We start from the raw sequence: 19,905 nt of genomic DNA on the forward strand, positions 1-19,905 counted from the left end.
TCTACACTCTTGTGTGTCCTCATCCCCACAGCCATTTGCAGGAACAGCTGTGGAGATGGATTTTGCTCACGGCCCAACATGTGCACATGTCCCAGTGGCCAAATTGCACCAACCTGTGGGACAAAGTCCAGTAAGTGTTCCCCCATGCTACATGTCACCTTCTTTATGCTTCCTCTCCATTATAAAACCACAAATGCTTTACGAAACTGTTTTGTATATGTTTAGTTTAGTGTATTTCACCTATAATATACTGTCTGACAATGGTTTTACTAGTATTTTGGACATTTTAATTTCACCCAAACAAAAAGAGAGAAAATAAACCCGTATTTTAAACATCCTGTTTATTTCGTACAACCCTCCTCTGCTCGCTCACTTCACACGAAAAGTTGTGAATGGGATGTTGACCAATGTGCCGTGGTCCTGTCCTGTTGCTCCTCTAGCCCAGCAGTGTAACATCAGGTGTATGAACGGTGGCCTCTGTGCCGAGGACCACTGTCAGTGTCAGAAGGGTTTTTCAGGCTCCTACTGTGGACAACGTGAGTATACACTATGATGTAAATGCAGCCCGTTTACACAGTGTAGTATATACAGTAAGCACCAATTGTGCTAAATTAGCATTGCAAGTGTTCGTTGGCGTTTAGGCTACTTGCATTAATTCACTAATGTATAATATATATATATATATATATTTTTCCTATGCATTTTACCCCCTTTTTCCCCCCTATTTTCGATCTTGTCTCATCGCTTCAAGTCCCAAACGGGCTCGGGACAGGCGAAGGTCGAGTCATGTGTCCTCCGAAACATGACCCGCCACAACGCGCCTCTGAATCCAGCTGTACCAATTAGTGAGAGAGAGGAAACACCGTTCAACTGACGACTGAAGTCAGCCTGCAGGCACCCGGCCCGCCACAAGGAGTCGCTAGAGCGCGATGGGCCAAGTAAAGCCCCACCGGCCAAACCCACCGCTAATCCGGACGTCGCTGGGCTAATTCCGCGCCGCCCTACTCCCGATCACGGCCGATTGTGACACAGTCTGGGATCAGACCCGGGTCTGTAGGGACTTCTCAAGCACTGCGATGCAATGCCTTAGATCGCTGCGCCACTCGGGAGGCTCACCTACATTTTTTTACCATTAACTTATAGGCCCTGTATAGACTCCATGGGAGATCTAAGGGCTTCCTCCAAGTTCATCACTGTATAGACTGTAGCCCGTGTGACAGACTGCAGCAAAAACAGTTGGCATAGATAAATTAGGAGATGTATTTTTACGTAGGTACTATTACTATCAAACAATGGTATGGTTATGGAGGATAAGACATTTCTTAAGGACATTAACATGTCCCTCCAGATCCTCAAAACCTCATAAAAACCACGGTATATGGTTAGTACACGTGAGTTTAATCCTCGACAAGCCATGGGCCAATGCCTTCATATATAGTTCAGCTCCAGGATATATAGTTCAGCTCCAGGATATATAGTTCAGATCCAGGATATATAGTTCAGCTCCAGGATATATAGTTCAGATCCAGGATATATAGTTCAGATCCAGGATATATAGTTCAGATCCAGGATATATAGTTCAGATCCAGGATATATAGTTCAGCTCCAGGATATATAGTTCAGATCCAGGATATATAGTTCAGATCCAGGATATATAGTTCAGATCCAGGATATATAGTTCAGATCCAGGATATATAGTTCAGCTCCAGGATATATAGTTCAGATCCAGGATATATAGTTCAGATCCAGGATATATAGTTCAGCTCCAGGATATATAGTTCAGCTCCAGGATATATAGTTCAGCTCCAGGATATATAGTCAGCTCCAGGATATATAGTTCAGCTCCAGGATATATAGTTCAGCTCCAGGATATATAGTTCAGATCCAGGATATATAGTTCAGCTCCAGGCTCCTGAATGTATAGTTCAGATCCAGGATATATAGTTCAGATCCAGGATATATAGTTCAGATCCAGGATATATAGTTCAGCTCCAGGATATATAGTTCAGATCCAGGATATATAGTTCAGATCCAGGATATATAGTTCAGATCCAGGATATATAGTTCAGCTCCAGGATATATAGTGCAGATCCAGGATATATAGTTCAGATCCAGGATATATAGTTCAGCTCCAGGATATATAGTTCAGATCCATGATTATAGTTCAGCTCCAGGATATATAGTTCAGATCCAGGATATATAGTTCAGATCCAGGATATATAGTTCAGATCCAGGATATATAGTTCAGCTCCAGGATATATAGTTCAGATCCAGGATATATAGTTCAGCTCCAGGCTCCTGAATGTATAGTTCAGATCCAGGATATATAGTTCAGATCCAGGATATATAGTTCAGATCCAGGATATATAGTTCAGCTCCAGGATATATAGTTCAGATCCAGGATATATAGTTCAGATCCAGGATATATAGTTCAGATCCAGGATATATAGTTCAGCTCCAGGATATATAGTGCAGATCCAGGATATATAGTTCAGATCCAGGATATATAGTTCAGCTCCAGGATATATAGTTCAGATCCATGATTTATAGTTCAGCTCCAGGATATATAGTTCAGATCCAGGATATATAGTTCAGATCCAGGATATATAGTTCAGATCCAGGATATATAGTTCAGCTCCAGGATATATAGTTCAGATCCAGGATATATAGTTCAGATCCAGGATATATAGTTCAGCTCCAGGATATATAGTTCAGATCCAGGATATATAGTTCAGATTCAGGATATATAGTTCAGATCCAGGATATATAGTTCAGCTCCAGGATATATAGTTCAGATCCAGGATATATAGTTCAGATCCAGGATATATAGTTCAGCTCCAGGATATATAGTTCAGATCCAGGATATATAGTTCAGATTAAGGATATATAGTTCAGATCCAGGATATATAGTTCAGATCCAGGATATATAGTTCAGATCCAGGATATATAGTTCAGATCCAGGATATATAGTTCAGATCCAGGATATATAGTTCAGATCCAGGATATATAGTTCAGCTCCAGGATATATAGTTCAGATCCAGGATATATAGTTCAGATCCAGGATATATAGTTCAGATCCAGGATATATAGTTCAGCTCCAGGATATATAGTTCAGATCCAGGATATATAGTTCAGATTCAGGATATATAGTTCAGATCCAGGATATATAGTTCAGATCCAGGATATATAGTTCAGCTCCAGGCTCCTGAATGTATAGTTCAGATCCAGGATATAGAGTTCAGATCCAGGATATATAGTTCAGATCCAGGATATATAGTTCAGCTCCAGGATATATAGTTCAGATCCAGGATATATAGTTCAGATCCAGGATATATAGTTCAGATCCAGGATATATAGTTCAGCTCCAGGATATATAGTGCAGATCCAGGATATATAGTTCAGCTCCAGGATATATAGTTCAGCTCCAGGATATATAGTTCAGATCCAGGATATATAGTTCAGCTCCAGGCTCCTGAATGTATAGTTCAGATCCAGGATATATAGTTCAGATCCAGGATATATAGTTCAGATCCAGGATATATAGTTCAGCTCCAGGATATATAGTTCAGATCCAGGATATATAGTTCAGATCCAGGATATATAGTTCAGATCCAGGATATATAGTTCAGCTCCAGGATATATAGTGCAGATCCAGGATATATAGTTCAGATCCAGGATATATAGTTCAGCTCCAGGATATATAGTTCAGATCCATGATTTATAGTTCAGCTCCAGGATATATAGTTCAGATCCAGGATATATAGTTCAGATCCAGGATATATAGTTCAGATCAAGGATATATAGTTCAGATCCAGGATATATAGTTCAGATCCAGGATATATAGTTCAGCTCCAGGATATATAGTTCAGATCCAGGATACATAGTTCAGATCCAGGATATATAGTTCAGCTCCAGGATATATAGTTCAGATCCAGGATATATAGTTCAGCTCCAGGCTCCTGAATGTATAGTTCAGATCCAGGATATATAGTTCAGATCCAGGATATATAGTTCAGATCCAGGATATATAGTTCAGCTCCAGGATATATAGTTCAGATCCAGGATATATAGTTCAGATCCAGGATATATAGTTCAGATCCAGGATATATAGTTCAGATCCAGGATATATAGTTCAGATCCAGGATATATAGTTCAGCTCCAGGATATATAGTTCAGCTCCAGGATATATAGTTCAGCTCCAGGATATATAGTTCAGATCCAGGATATATAGTTCAGCTCCAGGCTCCTGAATGTATAGTTCAGATCCAGGATATACAGTTCAGATCCAGGATATATAGTTCAGATCCAGGATATATAGTTCAGCTCCAGGATATATAGTTCAGATCCAGGATATATAGTTCAGATCCAGGATATATAGTTCAGATCCAGGATATATAGTTCAGCTCCAGGATATATAGTGCAGATCCAGGATATATAGTTCAGATCCAGGATATATAGTTCAGCTCCAGGATATATAGTTCAGATCCATGATTTATAGTTCAGCTCCAGGATATATAGTTCAGATCCAGGATATATAGTTCAGATCCAGGATATATAGTTCAGATCCAGGATATATAGTTCAGATCCAGGATATATAGTTCAGCTCCAGGATATATAGTTCAGCTCCAGGATATATAGTTCAGATCCAGGATATATAGTTCAGCTCCAGGATATATAGTTCAGATCCAGGATATATAGTTCAGCTCCAGGCTCCTGAATGTATAGTTCAGATCCAGGATATATAGTTCAGATCCAGGATATATAGTTCAGATCCAGGATATATAGTTCAGCTCCAGGATATATAGTTCAGATCCAGGATATATAGTTCAGATCCAGGATATATAGTTCAGCTCCAGGATATATAGTTCAGATCCAGGATATATAGTTCAGATCCAGGATATATAGTTCGGATCCAGGATATATAGTTCAGATCCAGGATATATAGTTCAGATCCAGGATATATAGTTCAGATCCAGGATATATAGTTCAGATCCAGGATATATAGTTCAGCTCCAGGATATATAGTTCAGATCCAGGATATATAGTTCAGATCCAGGATATATAGTTCAGATCCAGGATATATAGTTCAGATCCAGGATATATAGTTCAGATCCAGTGTGGATTGACATTGAAAGGGCCTGAAAGGTTCTTGTCCTGCCATGAAGCAGGGCCCCCGTAACCGGGGCGTAACCAGGGCATTAAGCCACCATTAGGGCTCCAGTCCCTCGCAGGGTGAACAGAGGGTTAGAGGGCCAACATGGCTTACATTTGACCCCGAAGCAGCTGTCGTCACCTGGAAGGCTTATAATCCAGTGAATTCTGGGCTTGCTCGAGTGGATGTGTAAATCACAGAATAGGTAGCAGCATGATGGAGTGGTAGGAGGAGAGGAGGGAAAGAGGGGTAGTGGTAGATAGAGGGATAGAGGTAGATAGAGGGAAAGAGGTATAGAGGTAGATAGAGGGATAGAGGTAGATAGAGGGATAGAGGTAGATAGAGGGATAGAGGTAGATAGAGGTAGATAGAGGGATAGAGGTAGATAGAGGGATAGAGGTAGATAGAGGTAGAGGGATAGAGGTAGATAGAGGGATAGAGGTAGATAGAGGTAGATAGAGGGATAGAGGTAGAGAGAGGGATAGAGGTAGATAGATGTAGATAGAAGTAGATAGATGTAAGGGATAGAGGTAAATAGAGGTAAGGGTAGATAGATAGAAAGAGAGAGGTAAGGGATAGAGGGATGGAGGGATGGAGGGATAGAGGTAGGTAGAAAGAGAGAGGTAAGGGATAGAGGTAGAGAGAGGTAGATAGAGGGATAGAGGTAGATAGAGGTAGATAGAGGGATAGAGGTAGATAGAGGGATAGAGGTAGATAGAGGTAGAGAGAGGTAGATAGAGGGATAGAGGTATATAGAGGGATAGAGGTAGATAGAGGTAGAGAGAGGGAGGTAGATAGAGGTGAATAGAGGTAGATAGAGGGATAGAGGTAGGTAGAGGTAGATAGAGGGATAGAGGGATAGAGGTAGATAGAGGGATAGAGGTAGGTAGAGAGAGGTGGATAGAGATATAGAGTGATAGAGGTATAGAGGGATAGAGGTAGATAGAGGGAGAGAGGTAGATAGAGGGATAGAGGTAGGTAGAGGTAGATAGAGGGATAGAGGGATAGAGGTAGATAGAGGGATAGAGGTAGGTAGAGAGAGGTAGATAGAGTGATAGAGGTATAGAGGGATAGAGGTAGATAGAGGGAGAGAGGTAGATAGAGGTAGATAGAGGTATAGAGTGATAGAGGTATAGATGGATAGAGGTAGATAGAGGTAAACAGGTAGCTAGATGGATAGAAGTAGATAGAGGTAGACAGGTAGCTAGATGGATAGAGGTAGATAGAAAGATAGAGGTAATTAGAGGTAAGGGATAGAGGCATAGAGGTAGATAGTAGTAGATAGGACTTGGCAGAGGTTTGCATGTTGACCTAGCCTAGCTCTGCTGGGAGACTTCTAGAAAGTGTTGAGAGGGTGGGGGGAGAAAACTCTCAGAATGTTTGGGCTAATGTTTGACTTTCGTCTTCAAAGCAGAGGCCCCCTTGGCACCGCACACAGCGAGTTTGGGTAGATGGGTGGTGGGGGAGGGGGGGGGGGGGTGTCGTTGCCTGGTTTCTGTTAAAACAACTCACACAGTCGTGGCGTAAACGAAGGAAGCAGAGGAAATATGTCGCAAGCAGTTTGACAGCTTGAAGTCCTCTCTCTACACCTTGGCTGGCTGAAGTCTTTCGTGCTTAAGTCTTCTGGCTAACCGAGATTTGGATATTTTTTTGAAAAATTCCATTGAATCTAATGAGGATTCTAGCCTCTACACTGATTAACCTTCACTGGCAATAGACAATTAGGAAGACACACCTCCCCCAAAACCCCATTTCTCAAAGTGCCAACATAAATAACCTGGCATCTGTTACAAAGGGAAAATAGAGAGACCAGGGGAATTTGACCCACTTCTGTAATCATGGCTTCACAAAGACCATGGAAAAATAAGGCCCTCAGATGTGCAGTTGGGCGTGTGTGTGTGTGTGTGTGTGTCTGTTTCAGCCGTCTGTGATAGTAAGAGCTAGATGTGCAGTTGTGTGTGTGTGTGTGTGTGTGTGTGTGTGTGTGTGTGTGTGTGTGTGTGTGTGTGTGTGTGTGTGTGTGTGTGTGTGTGTGTGTGTGTGTGTGTGTGTGTGTGTGTGTGTGTGCGTGTGCATACATATGTGTGTGTGACTAACTGAAGCTGTGTGTGTGTGTGTCTCTGTTTCAGACGTCTGTGATAGTAAGAGCTAGATGTGCAGTTGTGTGTGTGTGTGTGCATACATGCATACATATGTGTGTGTGACTAACTGAAGCTGTGTGTGTGTGTGTCTCTGTTTCAGCCATCTGTGATAGTAAGTGCCAAAACGGCGGGCGCTGCATTGGACCCAACCGGTGTGCCTGTGTCTACGGGTTCACTGGGCCCCAGTGTGAGAGAGGTAAGAGCCTATGGAAACTCTTGGTCACTCACTTATTTTATTTTTTCGGGGTGGAGGAGAGAGGTGTCGCCTGGCAAGTCTCACTTCTACCAAAAGGGTTCTAGGGCTGTCCCCATTGGAGAACCCTTTTCGGTCCCAGGTAAAAATCATTTTTGGTTTCAGGTAGAACCCTTTTGGGTTCCATGTAAAACCCTCGGTGGAAAGGGTTCTACCTGGAACCAAAAAGGGGTTATTCAAAGGGTTCTCAAATGAGGACAGCTGAAAAACCCTTTTACGTAGATTCTAGATAGCACTTTTTTTAAAGTGTCCTCCCTGTCTCTATCTCTATATATCTCTACCTCTCTCTATCGGTCTATCTATATCAATCAATCTCTATCTCTCTCTACCTTTATCTCTCTATCTATCTCTCTCTATCGGTCTATCTATATCAATCAATCTCTATCTCTCTATCTCTCTACCTCTATCTCTCTATCCCCCCTCTCACTCTCTCTCTCTCTCTCTCTCTCTCTCTCTCTCTCTCTCTCTCTCTCTCTCTCTCTCTCTCTCTCTCTCCCCCTCTCTCTCTCTCTCCCTCTATCTCTCTCTTTATCCCCCCCCTCTCTCTCTTTATCTCTCTCTCCCCTCTCTCTCTCCCTCTCTCCCCCCCTCTCTCTCTCCCCCCCCTCTCTCTTTCTCCCTCTCTATCTCTCTCTTTATCTCTCTTTCCCCCTCTCTCCCCCCCCCCCCCCCTCTCTCCCCCCCTCTCTCTATCTCTCCCCCTCTCCCTCCCTCTCTCTCTCTCCCCTCCCTCCCTCCCTCCCTCCCTCCCTCCCTCCCTCCCTCCCTCCCTCCCTCCCTCCCTCCCTCTCTCTCTCTCTCTCTCTTTCTTTCTCTCTCATTATTTCATGTTTTTTCATGAATGCAAGCACGCCATTAGTCCGTTATCTTAAACCTCAACAAAAGAGAAGTGGCAACAGGACACAGTTGCGGACACTAAGAAGTGAGGTCACTTCCCCACGATAGGTATTTAGTGTCTTCTAGTGACCACGTTACACAAGCAGAAACCTGTACTGCGGCACAGGGTTAAAAAAACTAACCTTTTGAGTCTGCACCTGTTTGCACATGGGAACGACCTTTTCCCTCCCGGTCATGAATGTTTATATGAATAAGGTGAGATGTTACCAGACATGTCATTACCCACATTGACCCACCTTTTACCTCTTCTGGACTTCTGGCTCTTCTTTTTCCCACCTTTGTTCTGGTCTAACCGTTTTGGCAGTAACCCCTCAGACCTTACTGGTGCTGTAGTGGCCGTGCTGTAGGGTGAAGTTGCCCCCCCTCCCCACACACACACTAATCAAGGGTTAGTTTTGCATTTCCCCCACTAATCAAATCAAATTTATTTACATAGCCCTTCTTACATCAGCTGATATCTCAAAGTGCTGTACAGAAACCCAGCCTAAAACCCCAAAACAGCAAGCAATGCAGGTGTAGAAGCACGTTGGCTAGGGAAAAACTCCCTAGAAAGGCCAAAACCTAGGAAGAAACCTAGAGAGGAACCAGGCTATGCGGGGTGGGGGAGGGGAACCTGATCCTAGATCTGTACCTAGGCTGGATGTCATGGAGAAAGGTGTAGCCACGGCGGAGGATGATTCACAGGGTCTGTCATTGACTCAGCAGTGGGCCTCACATCCCAGGGTTATTTATACCACCTCTCTGGTAGTGTGTCTCTGGGAAACACATTAGGGCTATATGTGTGTGGTGTGTGGTGTGTGGTGTGTGTGTGGTGTGTGGTGTGTGTGTGTGGTGTGTGTGTGTGTGTGCGTGTGCGTGTGTGTGCGTGTGTGTGTGTGTGTGTCATGGAGCGCTAGTTTGTAGTAGAGTGTGTCTAGTAAATAGAGTCAAATAGTGTTAAAAGCCACACGTGGCACGAGATCCTAACTAACTAAAACAAACTAACCCACTAAATACAGGGACAGATTGACTGGCTGATTTAGGGTCCCAGGTTGGTCTCAACTAGACACTTTGAACAGGCAGACAGGTGTTGAATGGCTGAACCTGGACCTCTGTCTACAGTCCCTTTCATCAAGAGGAGTCAAGGAATGGGGTTTAAGTCTGTGTCTGTCCACAGTCCCTTTCATCAAGAGGAGTCAAGGAATGGGGTTTAAGTCTGTGTCTGTGCTCTCAGCTGATTAAAACTAGGTTTTAAAATAATACTTGAGTTAAACCCTAGACTTAAAAGTCTAATAAAAGTATTTGGTTTTAAATATACTTAAGTATCAAAAGTAAAAGTATAAATAATTTCAAATTTGTTATATTAAGCAAGCCCAATGGCACCAGTTTCTTATTTTTTTTATTTCTTTTTACAGATAGCCAGGGGAACACTCCAACACTCAGACATCATTTACAGATAGCCAGGGGAACACTCCAACACTCAGACATCATTTACAGATAGCCAGGGGAACACTCCAACACTCAGACATAATTTACAGATAGCCAGGGGAACACTCCAACACTCAGACATAATTTACAGATAGCCAGGGGAACACTCCAACACTCAGACATCATTTACAGATAGCCAGGGGAACACTCCAACACTCAAACATCATTTACAGATAGCCAGGGGAACACTCCAACACTCAGACATCATTTACAGATAGCCAGGGGAACACTCCAACACTCAGACATAATTTACAGATAGCCAGGGGAACACTCCAATACTCAGACATCATTTACAGATAGCCAGGGGAACACTCCAACACTCAGACATCATTTACAGATAGCCAGGGGAACACTCCAACACTCAGACATCATTTACAGATAGCCAGGGGAACACTCCAACACGCAGACATCATTTACAGATAGCCAGGGGAACACTCCAACACTCAGACATCATTTACAGATAGCCAGGGGAACACTCCAACACTCAGACATCATTTACAGATAGCCAGGGGAACACTCCAACACTCAGACATCATTTACAGATAGCCAGGGGAACACTCCAACACTCAGACATCATTTACAGATAGCCAGGGGAACACTCCAACACGCAGACATCATTTACAGATAGCCAGGGGAACACTCCAACACTCAGACATCATTTACAGATAGCCAGGGGAACACTCCAACACTCAGACATCATTTACAGATAGCCAGGGGAACACTCCAACACTCAGACATCATTTACAGATAGCCAGGGGAACACTCCAACACTCAGACATCATTTACAGATAGCCAGGGGAACACTCCAACACTCAGACATCATTTACAGATAGCCAGAAGAACACTCCAACACTCAGACATCATTTACAGATAGCCAGGGGAACACTCCAACACTCAGACATCATTTACAGATAGCCAGGGGAACACTCCAACACTCAGACATCATTTACAGATAGCCAGGGGCACACTCCAACACTCAGACATCATTTACAGATAGCCAGGGGAACACTCCAACACTCAGACATCATTTACAGATAGCCAGGGGAACACTCCAACACTCAGACATCATTTACAGATAGCCAGGGGCACACTCCAACACTCAGACATCATTTACAGATAGCCAGGGGAACACTCCAACACTCAGACATCATTTACAGATAGCCAGGGGAACACTCCAACACTCAGACATAATTTACAGATAGCCAGGGGCACACTCCAACACTCAGACATCATTTACAGATAGCCAGGGGAACACTCCAACACTCAGACATAATTTACAGATAGCCAGGGGCACACTCCAACACTCAGACATCATTTACAGATAGCCAGGGGAACACTCCAACACTCAGACATCATTTACAGATAGCCAGGGGCACACTCCAACACTCAGACATCATTTACAGATAGCCAGGGGAACACTCCAACACTCAGACATCATTTACAGATAGCCAGGGGAACACTCCAACACTCAGACATCATTTACAGATAGCCAGGGGAACACTCCAACACTCAGACATCATTTACAAACTAAGCATGTGTGTTTAGTGAGTCCGCCAGATCAGAGGCAGTAAGGATGACTAGGGATGTTATTTTGACCAATTTCCTGTCCTGCTAAGCATTCAAAATGTAATGAGTACTTTTGAGTGTCAGGGAAAATGTATGTTAATTTCTTTAGGAATGTAGTAAAGAACTTTACACCACTGTTCTAAGGATAATGTAGTGGGTAACTGACTAGGTTGTAACTGAGGATAATGTAGTGGGTAAATGACTAGGCTGTAACTGAAGATAATGTAGTGGGTAACTGACTAGGTTGTAACTGAGGATAATGTAGTTGGTAACTGACAAGGCTGTAACTGAGGATAATGTAGTGGGTAACTGACTAGGCTGTAACGGAGGATAATGTAGTGGGTAACAGCACTGCCTGAAGCAGTGTAGGTACATTCCTGACCCCAGCCGGACTTTTGTATTCACTCATACCATAATATCATACCATAATATCATACCATAATGGTCCATAATATCATATCATAATATCATTCCATAATATACCATGATATAATACCATAATATACCATAATACACCATGATATAATAGCATAATATACCATAATATCATAACATAATATACCGTGATATAATACCATAATACACCATGATATAATAGCATAGTATACCATAATATCATACCATAATATACTGTGATATAATACCATAATATACCGTGATATAATACCATAATATACCGTGATATAATACCATAATATACTATAATATACCGTGATATAATACCATAATATACCATAATATACCGTGATATAATACCATAATATACCGTGATATAATACCATAATATACCATGATATAATACCATAATATACCATGATATAATACCATAATATACTATAATGTACCGTGATATAATACCATAATATATCATAATATACTATAATATACCGTGATATAATACCATAATATACCATAATATACTGTGATATAATACCATAATATACCGTGATATAATAGCATAATATACCGTCATATAATACCATAATATACCATAATATACTGTGATATAATGCCATAATATACCGTGATATAATAGCATAATATACCGTCATATAATACCATAATATACCATAATATACAGTGATATGATACCATAATATACCGTGATAAAATACCATAATATACCGTGATATAATACCATAATATACCGTCATATAATACCATAATATACCATAATATACAGTGATATAATACCATAATATACTGTGATAAAATACCATAATATACCGTGATATAATACCATAATATACCATAATATACCGTGATATAATACCATAATATACTATAATATACCGTGATATAATACCATAATATACCGTGATATAATACCATAAATAATACCATAATATACTGTGATATAATACCATAATATACCATAATATACCGTGATATAATACCATAATATACCGTGATATAATACCATAATATACCGTGATATAATACCAGAATATACCAGAATATACCATAATATACTGTGATATAATACCATAATATCATACCATAATATACCATAATATCATAACATAATATACCGTGATATAATACCATAATATACTGTGATATAATACCATAATATACCGTGATATAATACCATAATATACTATAATATACCGTGATATAATACCAGAATATACCATAATATACTATAATATACCGTGATATAATATACCATAATATACCGTGATATAATACCATAATATACCATAATATACCGTGATATAATACCATAATATACCGTGATATAATACCATAATATACCGTGATATAATACCATAATATACTGTGATATAATACCATAATGCCCCTGGTCAAAAAGAGTTCAAAGAATATTTGTTATGTTCTCATAACACAAAAACTGCCCAGTCGTGTGGATGATTATAGAATGTTTGTATAAAACATTTGCCTGATGTTGCAAGAAACACATTTGTTCTTTAAAGGTTCACAGGTACAGATCTAGGATCAGCTTCCCCTCCCCCAATCCTATCCAAACTGATCCACGTGTCACAAGGAAGGGATGTCTCGGTTTTCTAGGAGTCGTCTGTTCTTGGTACAGCTGTAGCCTCTCTCCCAACAGCTGCATTGGCAGTAATCACTGACTAACTGTTATGTGTTTGGTGACAAGATATGAATTGCTCACACAATGGCACAATGGATGGTGGTCAATTAAGTACACAGGATTAATGGCTAATTATGTGCCTTTGCCCAGTGACTTTGACTGCTAGCTGGATCTTCTCAAGATACTTAAGTGTTCACAAATGACATTAGCCATATTCATATACACTAAGTGCACAAAACATTAGGAACCCCTGCTCTGTCCATGACAGAGGCTGACCAGGTGAATCCAGGTGAAAGTCATGATCCCTTATTGATGTCACTTGTTAAATCCATTTCAATCAGTGTAGATGAAGGGGAGACCAAATCTGTAAGTGCCTTTGAACGGGGCATGGTAGTAGATGTCAGGCACACCGGTTTGTGTCAAGAACTGCAACGCTGCTGGGTTTTTCACGCTCAACAGTTTCCCATGTCTATCAAGAATGGTCCACCACCCAAAGGACATCCAGCCAACTTGACACAGCAGTGGGAAGCATTGGAGTCAACATGGGCCAGCATCCCTGTGGAACGCTTTCGACACCTTGTAGTGCCCTGATGATTTGAGGCTATTCTGAGGGCAAAGGGGGAGGGGGGGGTGCAATTCAATATTAGGGAAAGGGGGATACTTACTCATTTGTACAACTGAATAGCTTTAACTGAAAGTTATCTTCTGCATTTAACCCAACCCCTCTGAATCAGAGCGGTGTGGGGGGCTGCCTTAATCGACATCCACATCTTTGGCGCCCGGGGATAGTTATTCGGAAGGTGTTCCTAATGTTTGGTGTACTCAGTGTATTTGTATTTTGAGATAGCATGCTGTACTACACTACCCATAATGCTCTGCAACTGGTGTCTCATTATTAATACAATGTTGATTTTTATTTTACCTTTATTTAACTAGGCAAGTCAGTTAAGAACAAATTCTTATTTTCAATGACGGCCTAGGAACAGTGGGTTAACTGCCTGTTCAGGGGCAGAACGACAGATTTTGTACCTTGTCAGCTCGGGGATTTGAACTTACAACCTTTCGGTTACTAGTCCAATGCTCTAACCACTAGGCTACCCTGCCGCCCCAAGAACAAATTCTTATTTACAATGACGGCCTACCCCGGCCAAACCCAGACGACGCTGGGTTAATTGTGTGCCGCCCTGTGGGACTCCCAATCATGGCCGGATGTGATACAGCCTGGATTCAAACCAGGGACAGGTAGTGACGCCTCTAGCACTGAGATGCAGTTCCTTAGACCGCTGCAGAGCTGAACTGCAAGGCATATTGTTAGCTGACCTGCAAGGCGTATTGTTAGCTGACCTGCAAGGAGTATTGTTAGCTGACCTGCAAGGTGTATTGTTAGCTGACCTGCAAGGTGTATTGTTAGCTGACCTGCAAGGCGTATTGTTAGCTGACCTGCAAGGTGTATTGTTAGCTGACCTGCAAGGTGTATTGTTAGCTGACCTGCAAGGTGTATTGTTAGCTGACCTGCAAGGCGTATTGTTAGCTGACCTGCAAGGTGTATTGTTAGCTGACCTGCAAGGTGTATTGTTAGCTGACCTGCAAGGCATATTGTTAGCTGACCTGCAAGGTCTATTGTTAGCTGACCTGCAAGGAGTATTTTTAGCTGACCTGCAAGGAGTATTGTTAGCTGACCTGCAAGGCATATTGTTATCTGACCTGCAAGGAGTAATGTTAGCTGACCTGCAAGGCGTATTGGGACCTAGTGTAGAACACATGTTTGCTGAGGCATTAGGATAGACCATAGTAACGGACAGTGGGGGGACAGAGGGATCCAGTAAGCCCACTCTAGCCTTATTTCCTCTCTCCCGTGTCAGCTGACTGGGTACCCTGAAAGCCAGTCCGACCCAGACAGGTGGTGCGTTCTGATTCTCATGCTTTTATTTTCTCTAGAAGATCAGATCAGAGAGTTTTGAACAGGTGTCAGCAAAATGTCTAGCCTATCAACCGGTGCATAAGGTGGGGATTAGGTTAGCGAATTGGAATGCACCATAAATTCCAATCAGAAAAATAATTTCTCTTAGCCTCTATGCCAGCCTGTTTGTGCGCCAACTCCTTGTCACTCATTGTCAAATCAAATCAAATGTATTTATATAGCCCATCTTACATCAGGTGATATATCAAAGTGCTGCACAGAAACCCAGCCTAAAACCCCAAACAGCAAGCAATGCAGGTGTAGATGCACGGTGGCTAGGAAAAACTCCCTAGAAAGGCCAAAACCTAGGAAGAAACCTAGAGAGGAACCAGGCTATGAGGGATGGCCAGTCCTCTTCTGGCTGTGCCGGGTGGAGATAATAACAGAACATGGCCAAGATGTTCAAATGTTCATAAATGACCAGCATGGTCGAATAATAATAAGGCAGAACAGTTGAAACTGGAGCAGCAGCATGGCCAGGTGGACTGGGGACAGCAAGGAGTCATCCTGTCAGGTAGTCCTGGGGCATGGTCCTAGGGCTCAGGTCCTCCGAGAGAGAGAAAGAAAGAGAGAAGGAGAGAATTAGAGAACGCACACTTAGATTCACACAGGACACCGAATAGGACAGGAGAAGTACTCCAGATATAACAAACTGACCCTAGCACCCCGACACATAAACTACTGCAGCATAAATACTGGAGGCTGAGACAGGAGGGGTCAGGAGACACTGTGGCCCCATCCGAGGACACCCCCGGACAGGGCCAAACAGGAAGGATATAACCCCACCCACTTTGCCAAAGCACAGCCCCCACACCACTAGTTTAGTTGGAATAGGGTCCAGTGTGCAGCTTGAAAGTTTAGAGGCCATGATTATTTTCATCATTGTGTCAAGAGATATAGTACTAAAACACTTGAGTGTCTCCCTTGAATTGTGCCTACTCAGGACAACTGAGCTTTTGAGGAATACGCAGATTTAAAGAGGAGTCCGTAATTTGCTTTCTAATGATCATGATCTTTTCCTCAAAGAAGTTCATTAATTTATTACTGCTGAAGTGAAAGCCATCCTCTCTTGGGGAATGCTGCTTTTTAGTTAGCTTTGCGACAGTATCAAAAATATATTTCAGATTGTTCTTATTTTCCTCAATTAAGTTGGAAAAATGGATGATCGAGCAGCAGTGAGGGCTCTTCGATACTGCACGGTACTGTCTTTCCAAGCTAGTCGGAAGACTTCCAGTTTGGTGTGGCACCATTTCCGTTCAAATTTTCTGGAAGCTTGCTTCAGAGCTCTGGTATTTTCTGTATACCAGGGAGCTAGTTTCTTATGACAAATGTTTTTATTTTTTAGGGGTGCAACTGCATCGAGAGTATTTCCTCAGTTAGGTGGTTAACTGATTTTTGTCATCTGATGTCCTTGGGTAGGCAGAGGGAGTCTGGAAGGGCATCAAGGAATCTTTGGGTTGTCTGAGAATTTATAGCACGACTTTTGATGCTCCTTGGTTGGCGTCTGAGCAGATTATTTGTTGCGATTGCAAATGTAATAAAATGGTGGTCCGATAGTCCAGGACTATAAGGAAAAACATTAAAATCCACAACATTTATTCCATGGGAGAAAACTAGGTCCAGAGTATGACTGCATCAGTGAGTAGGTCCGGAGACATGTTGGACAAAACCCACTGAGTCGATGATAGCTCCGAAAGCCTTTTGGAGTGGGTCTGTGGACTTTTCCATGTGAATATTAAAGTCACCAAAGATTAGAATATTATCTGCTATGACTACAAGGTCCGATAGGAATTCAGGTAACTCAGTGAGGAACGCTGTATATGGCCCAGGAGGCCTGTAAACAGGAGCTATAAAAAGTGATTGAGTTGGCTGCATAGATTTCATGACTTGATGCTCAAAAGACGAAAACGTCGTTTTTTTTTGTAAATTGAAATTTGCTGTATTAAATGTTAGCAACACCTCCACCTTCTCGGGATGCGCCGGGGATATGGTCACTAATGTAACCAGGAGGTGAGGCCTCATTTAACACAGTAAATTCATCAGGCTTAAACCATGTTTCAGTCAGCCAATCATATCAAGATTATGATCAGTGATTAGTTAATTGACTATAACTGCCTTGGAAGTGAGGGATCTAACATTAAGTAGCCCTATTTTGAGATGTGAGATATCATGATCAATAATGGCAGGAATGGAGGAGGTCTTTATTCTAGTGAGATTGCTAAGGCGAACACCGCCATGTTTAGTTTTGGCATGAATGGAGGAGGTCTTTATTCTAGTGAGATTGCCAAGGCGAACACCGCCATGTTTAGTTTTTTTGAGACTCTGCTGTAGAGCTCATCACTCCCCCTAACTGGGAGGGAGACAGAGACAATTACTCGATGCCGACACATCTTTCTAGCTGATTTACACGCTGAAGCTATGTTGCACTTGGTGACCTCTGACTGTTTCATCCTAACATCCTCTACACTCGCCAGTTTTAGCTTTAGCCAGCACCATCTTCAGATTAGCCTTAACGTCGGTAGCCCTGCCCCCTGGTAAACAGTGTATGATCGCTGGATGATTCGTTTTAAGTCTAATAATGCTGGTAATGGAGTCGCCAATGACTAGAGTTTTCAATTTGTCAGAGCTAATGGTGGGAGGCTTCGGCATCTCAGACCCCGTAACGGGAGGAGTAGAGACCAGAGAAGGCTCGGCCTCTGACTCCGACTCGCTGCATCATGGGGAGAACCGGTTGAATGTTTCTGTCCGGCTGCGGGGACCGTGCAGAGGGGATTTATACTACTATCTGTACTTACTGGTGGCACAGACGCTGTTTCATCCTTTCCTACACTGAAATGACCCTTACCTAACGATTGCGTCTGAAGCTGGGCTTGCAGCACAGCTATCCTCGCCATAAGGCGATCGTTCTCCTGTATATTATGAGTACAGCGACTGCAATTAGAAGGCATCATGTCAAGATAAAGCGTCCGGAGTGAAAAAGTTTTATGAAAAAAAAGTCGAGTGAGGGAAAAACTAAAAATATAAACGGTAATTAAAAAGTAATTTTTTAAAAGTTGTCAGGTAGCAAAGTAAGGTTAGCAACAAAGTTGTCTGCAAGTCTGCAAGCTGTCTGCAAGCCAAACTTGCTTGACAATGAGCACAAGCAGATCAGGGGCCAAGCTACTTTTCTCTGTGCCCTTCACTGATTTGTCCCTACTGATAGGTGTGAGCTATATCAAAACAGTAATAGTTCAACCTCGTCCCTACTGGTGTGATTCAACAGTCAGTGAATTATCTCAGAGCGAGATACAGAGGGACGAACTCAGAGCGAGGATCTCCTTCCAAAGGGACGAACTCAGAGCGAGGACCTCCTTCCAGAGGGACGAACTCAGAGCGAGGATCTCCTTCCAAAGGGACGAACTCAGAGCGAGGATCTCCTTCCAAAGGGACGAACTCAGAGCGAGGATCTCCTTCCAAAGGGACGAACTCAGAGCGAGGATCTCCTTCCAAAGGGACGAACTCAGAGCGAGGATCTCCTTCCAGAGGGACATCAGGTTCTGCAACACACTCTGTTTCTCAGAAACGTAGCTTTCCTCCAACTTAAATACAACCAGCGGGTTTTACAGTTCATTGAGCGGATAGGAAGCGGGCTCTCTCTGGCAAGAACAAAGACCGTGGTGTCTGCTTCATGACTAATAACAAGTGGTGTAATGGGGGAAAGTTAGTTACTATCAACACATTAACTGTCCAACTCGCAGAAATTCCACTCTTGTCCACTACTACACTTCTTTTCGACAGTGGTATAAGGCCCTCTCCCGTCCTACTTTTGGCAGATCTGACCACAATTCCATTTTGCTCCTCCCCGCCTACAAACAAATGCTCAAGAGGGATGTTCCGGTGGTCAGGTTTGTACAACGCTGGTCTGACTAATCAGAATCCATGCTCCAAGACTATTTTGATAACGTGGATGGAATATGTTCCGTGGCGCGTCTGGGGATAACATGAATGAATACGTCGACCCAGTCACCGGATTCATAAAAAAAGTGCATGCTGTAGATGATGTGATACCGATGGTGTCGAACAGTGGATTGTTGCCAGCCTTGTCAGGAAACTGAAGGAAAGAGATGCTACTTACATAGCAAGGTGCCTGGACACAATTGTATGGTTAAACAGTACAAGTATGCCCTACACAGATCGATCAAGATGGCGAGGCACAAGTATAGGGACGGAGCAATTGTGAAGGAGCAATTTGGCGGGTCGGACATAATGTGTATGTGGCAGGGGCTTCTAACATCACAGATCACAAAAAAGAAAGCCAGTCACGTTGGGGACACCAATACCGCCCTACCGGACGAGCTGAACACCTTTTTCTCATGCTCCAAGCATAACGATTCTGAGCTACCGAGTAGCGCCCGTGAGGACAACGAGGGCTAC

The 19,905-nt window shown here is 42.6% G+C and overlaps 1 protein-coding gene across 1 annotated transcript in view; it reads left to right on the forward strand.

Moving 5' to 3' along the window:
• Positions 1 to 19,905, forward strand: part of fbn2a (fibrillin 2a) — a 217,767-nt gene that overhangs the window by 8,974 nt on the left and 188,888 nt on the right. Inside the window, exons 3-5 of the mRNA XM_031802448.1 lie at positions 32 to 130; positions 441 to 536; positions 7,394 to 7,489. Coding sequence (XP_031658308.1) covers positions 32 to 130; positions 441 to 536; positions 7,394 to 7,489 — 291 coding nt within the window. The remainder of the gene's footprint in view (positions 1 to 31; positions 131 to 440; positions 537 to 7,393; positions 7,490 to 19,905) is intronic.

The sequence above is a fragment of the Oncorhynchus kisutch genome, linkage group LG23 (assembly GCF_002021735.2).
Source record: "Oncorhynchus kisutch isolate 150728-3 linkage group LG23, Okis_V2, whole genome shotgun sequence".
Taxonomy (NCBI): domain Eukaryota; kingdom Metazoa; phylum Chordata; class Actinopteri; order Salmoniformes; family Salmonidae; genus Oncorhynchus; species Oncorhynchus kisutch.